Here is a 4,088-nt window from a genome sequence, read left to right as displayed (position 1 = left end):
ATATATATATATATATATATACATATTGCTTCATGTAGCTGAAAGTCGCAGCAACATGGAACGAGCTTAAAAGGCCACACAGAAGATCAATTCAAATGATATTTCTAATCCGTGCCCAATGGATGGGATCTTTGTCTCTGGCTGCAGGTGATGCAGTCCGTGCTGGACGTGGAGCTTCCTCTGGTTCAGGACCAGCTCAGGGACATTGACGCTCAGCTCCAAAAGGCCCAGGAGAGTCTGAACTGGAACAGCCAAGGTCAGGAATCTAACTGATAATTATCAGACACTCTGGTTATTCTGGAAGATGAGTTTTAATAAAAAAACATCAGGAACACAACATGTGTGTATCACACTGTACAAACACTGAACAGACACAGCACGTAGAGAGCCAGTCCAGCTCTCTGACTCTCTTCCTCCTCTCTGTAGTCATGTTCACATCTAATTGTCAAGTGAATTTTAAACAGACAGAAAAAAAGAAAATGTGAATTAGAAGTGTTTCCATCAACTGGTTTAGAGTGAATAAAGTAGTTTGGTCACAAGATGAGGTTAGCAGGGATGTAGATTGCTAAATCAAAGAGGTTGTTTAGTTCTGACCATTTCACTAACTGCCATGACACTGGGCTGCTCGGGGGGCAACAACGGGGAAATGAAACGCCACACGCCGGCCACAGCTACAGGACAGACCGCCACACACGGGACGCAAGCCCTGGGGACACGATCCGCGGTCTTTGTAGCGCGCAGGAACGGGGAATGAAATGCCCCACGCCGGCCACAGCTACGGGCCGGTTGTGGTTAGGAAAAAAAGAACGGGGAAAGGAACTGAAACACACAATCCCCGGTCGATCCCCGGTCTACGGGGTGAAAGTCGCAGCAATAGTCATGTGACATACCTGTTTGCTACGTCACAACTTATTTGGCAAAGCTGTTTCCATCTCCCATTTTGCGCATTAGCTCTTTTTTGGAAAAGGCAAAAACCACTTCAAGCAAGCTTAAAAACTTTTTTGCAATTTTGAGGACGTTTTTTTCCTGAATTTTGCCGTTTCCATCAACATTTTCTAATGCAGGTTCACATATGGATTGACATCGTATCAAGTACATTAATTTTTGTAATGTCAGAAACCATATTTACTTTTTAAAGTGTATCCCGCTGATGTTGAGTGCTGGATGTGACCCTGCAGGCCTGTGGCAGTACATCCAGGAGGTGCGAGACTCGGTCTGTGACCTGGAGAGCCGTCTCCAGAGGACCAAGGACAACGTGGAGGAGATCCAGAGCTGCATGAGCACCTGGGCCAGCCCCATGTTTGACAGGAAGGAGGGCAAAAAAGACGCCCTGCTCAGTCTGGAGGACAGGGCCGAGAGGGTGGACCGGTTCTACAGTCTGATACGCTCCTCTGGAGAAAAGATCCACTTCCTGCTAAAGGTGATTTAGAAAAGGTTTCCCTGTGGTGGTGTTTGGGACATGTCAGTCACATTCAGGGTGTGATTTGTCAAAAAAAACTGAAAAAAAATGTTTTCTGATCATGCACAACAAAACATGTAAGAATTAAGAATTAAGGAGCTCTGTAGAGACTAAATCCAACCAGCAACTGCTGCTGGTAGCTGGTGTCCTGGAGCTCTGTAGAGACACAATAATTACACAATAATTCAGCAAATGCAGGGATATGTAGACCAGAACGGGGAATGCCCCCCCCCCCCCCCAGAAAATCCCATTGACAGTGATGTTTACCTGTGGGGGAGAGGGCGGTCCGGTGTGAGTGTCAGCCTTTGTCGTGTTACAGAACAATCTGGAGCTGTTCCGAGCCGAGCCGGGCTCTGACCAGTGGAAGGCCTACATCGAGTACATCGACGACATGATCATCGATGGATTCTTCAACAGCATTGAGTGCTCTCTCAAGTTCTTCCTGGAGAACACGGGTAGGATGATGATGTCACTGGTGTTACTACTGTAGTCTCAGAGCCACAGTTGTGCCAGCAAATCAAACATTTAATAATAATAAAAAATAATTGAAAACGTCCTCATCAGCCAGCGCTGACTTGGAAGGTTTCCTAGCAACACTTCCTCAGGGGTTAGCGTGTCAATTGGGTGTCCGATTCAGTTGGCTGTGGACATAAAATAGATGTGGACTTGGTTGCTGGCATGACTTTTGTCAGTTTAGATGCACTGGAATGTAGTTCAAGATTTTGGGGGGTTGTTGCCAGACTGCTGCTGGGTCCAGTTCTGCTTCTGCATGTTTCCTCTATCTACTCCTCCTCCGTCTGCTCCTTCTTCCTCTCCCCCTGCCTGGTGGTAATATGGGAGAACAGCACAGCCATCCTCTCCAGACTCAAGAATTAACCTTCAGCCTCGTCTTTTATAAAAATACTATTTTATACAATTCTTTTTAATATTCATCTCAAAAATTGCCAGAAAGTAGGGCTGCACAATTCATCGTTTTTTATCATCATTATAGGACGCTACAATTTAATATCAGCAGACTGCAAACTGCCCTTTAAAATGTAACTGCCCTTCTGTTTTAGTGCTGCCTTTCATATTCAATTCAGTGTTTGTTCAGCAAAAGAAAGTTGGAGATGATTTCCCTTTATTTGTTATGAATTCAACAAGCACTTTCTTGTATTTTAGCAGAATATCGCAAGCAGCAGAAATGCAGAACTGAGGACAATTAAATATCTTTATACGTTATTTATCGCAACTAATATTGCTATATTCAACATTCTCGCAATCTGCATTAGTTTCTCAAATCGTGCAGCCCTAATACAAAGATTTTAAAATGAGAATCCCTTCCCTCCATGTTGTAGCAGCTGCGATGTCACATCATGTCGACTAGATTATTAGCAAGGACCGAAACTCAGCGACTCTATCTGTCTGATGAAATGGACATACGTTATTAATATAACCTCTTTGCACAAGGTCTCCTCTTGTTCTGGAGCTTTTGGTCATATCGCATGCAGTGGTATGTTTCCGGTTTTAAACACTGAAAAAAAATTGAATCGTTGGCAGAGTTTTCAAAGTAATAAGGAAATGTCAGTTATTATGACCAACCCATGTTTTTGACTGGGGTGGTGTTCCTGCCTTTGGCTCCAGACCCGAGAGCGGCCGCCGCCCCCCTGTTCGAGGCTCAGCTGGACTTGAAGGTTCCCGACATGGTGTTCACTCCGGCTCTGGAGTTTGGGGGGGGAGACAGCTTCTTTGAGCTGGTGGAGAGCCTCATCAATGATGTGTTCCGAATCTCCTCCCTGGTGCCCCGCCTGGCCCAGCACAGCCCCTCCCCCCACTACCAGGTACTGCTGCTGTGAGGCGTTAGAAGACCAACAATAGTCAGTAGTCACTGACTTTCACCGACTTTGATATTTCCCAGTGTACAAAGCACAGCATCAGTAACATCTAAAAATAAGATAAAACTCAAAATAACTACAAACACCCACAATAAAGTGCTAAGTGTTAAATACATAATTAACTTATCCTCCATTAAACCCCCCCCAGGCTGACATGGAGGACATGGCTGATCTGGCAGACATGCGTCATCTCCTCATGGAACGCGTGCAGGGCGTCATGGCGACGTGCTGTGAGTTCCGTAACTCTCTGGAGCGCTACAGCTACCTGTATGTGGACGACAGGAAGGAGGTCATTCGCCACTTCCTGTTGTACGGCCCCACTCTCAGCAGCCGCGAGGCGGAGCTCAACACTGACGACGGCGTCTCAGAGAGCCCACCGACGCTGGAGAACTTCAGAGAACAGGTGGACGGGTGGGTATCGGCCATGTCTGTCTCTGTGTGTCCATCTGTCCACTAATCAGCTGATTTTAGTCTCAGTAGGCTGACATTTCTTCACTCTATTTGTCTTTTTTTTGCTTTTTCATGCAGAATGTTTTATTTCCAAGAAACGTGTGAGATTTAAAGTGGTGCTTTGGTATGACAGTGACAGTGTTTGTCAGTGGAGAATCTCAGTTTTAAAGATCTGTAGAATAAATCAAGTCATCAGTTAGGCTGCAGTTACACTGCTAGGTTTTGGTTTAAAAAGAAATGTCTTCTGCTGCTCTGGTGTTTCCCCCTCTCATTCCCCCTGCTCTGGTGTTTCTCCCTCTCATTCC

The 4,088-nt window shown here is 45.6% G+C and overlaps 1 protein-coding gene and 1 long non-coding RNA gene across 2 annotated transcripts in view; one reads left to right on the top strand and one right to left on the bottom strand.

Annotated features, from left to right (window-relative positions):
• Window positions 1-527, bottom strand: part of LOC116705680 (uncharacterized) — a 16,589-nt gene extending 16,062 nt beyond the window's left edge. Inside the window, exon 1 of the long non-coding RNA XR_004335991.1 lies at window positions 467-527. This is a non-coding gene — a long non-coding RNA (uncharacterized LOC116705680). The remainder of the gene's footprint in view (window positions 1-466) is intronic.
• The window catches only part of LOC116705671 (dynein heavy chain 9, axonemal), a 144,167-nt gene that overhangs the window by 13,099 nt on the left and 126,980 nt on the right, over window positions 1-4,088 (top strand). The window contains exons 14-18 of the mRNA XM_032542041.1: window positions 148-256; window positions 1,179-1,420; window positions 1,779-1,914; window positions 3,083-3,279; window positions 3,482-3,744. Of these exons, the coding sequence (XP_032397932.1) occupies window positions 148-256; window positions 1,179-1,420; window positions 1,779-1,914; window positions 3,083-3,279; window positions 3,482-3,744 (947 nt within the window). The remainder of the gene's footprint in view (window positions 1-147; window positions 257-1,178; window positions 1,421-1,778; window positions 1,915-3,082; window positions 3,280-3,481; window positions 3,745-4,088) is intronic.

The sequence above is a fragment of the Etheostoma spectabile genome, chromosome 17 (assembly GCF_008692095.1).
Source record: "Etheostoma spectabile isolate EspeVRDwgs_2016 chromosome 17, UIUC_Espe_1.0, whole genome shotgun sequence".
NCBI classification, from domain to species: Eukaryota; Metazoa; Chordata; class Actinopteri; order Perciformes; family Percidae; genus Etheostoma; species Etheostoma spectabile.
This window is presented reverse-complemented; position numbering and strand designations above follow the sequence as displayed.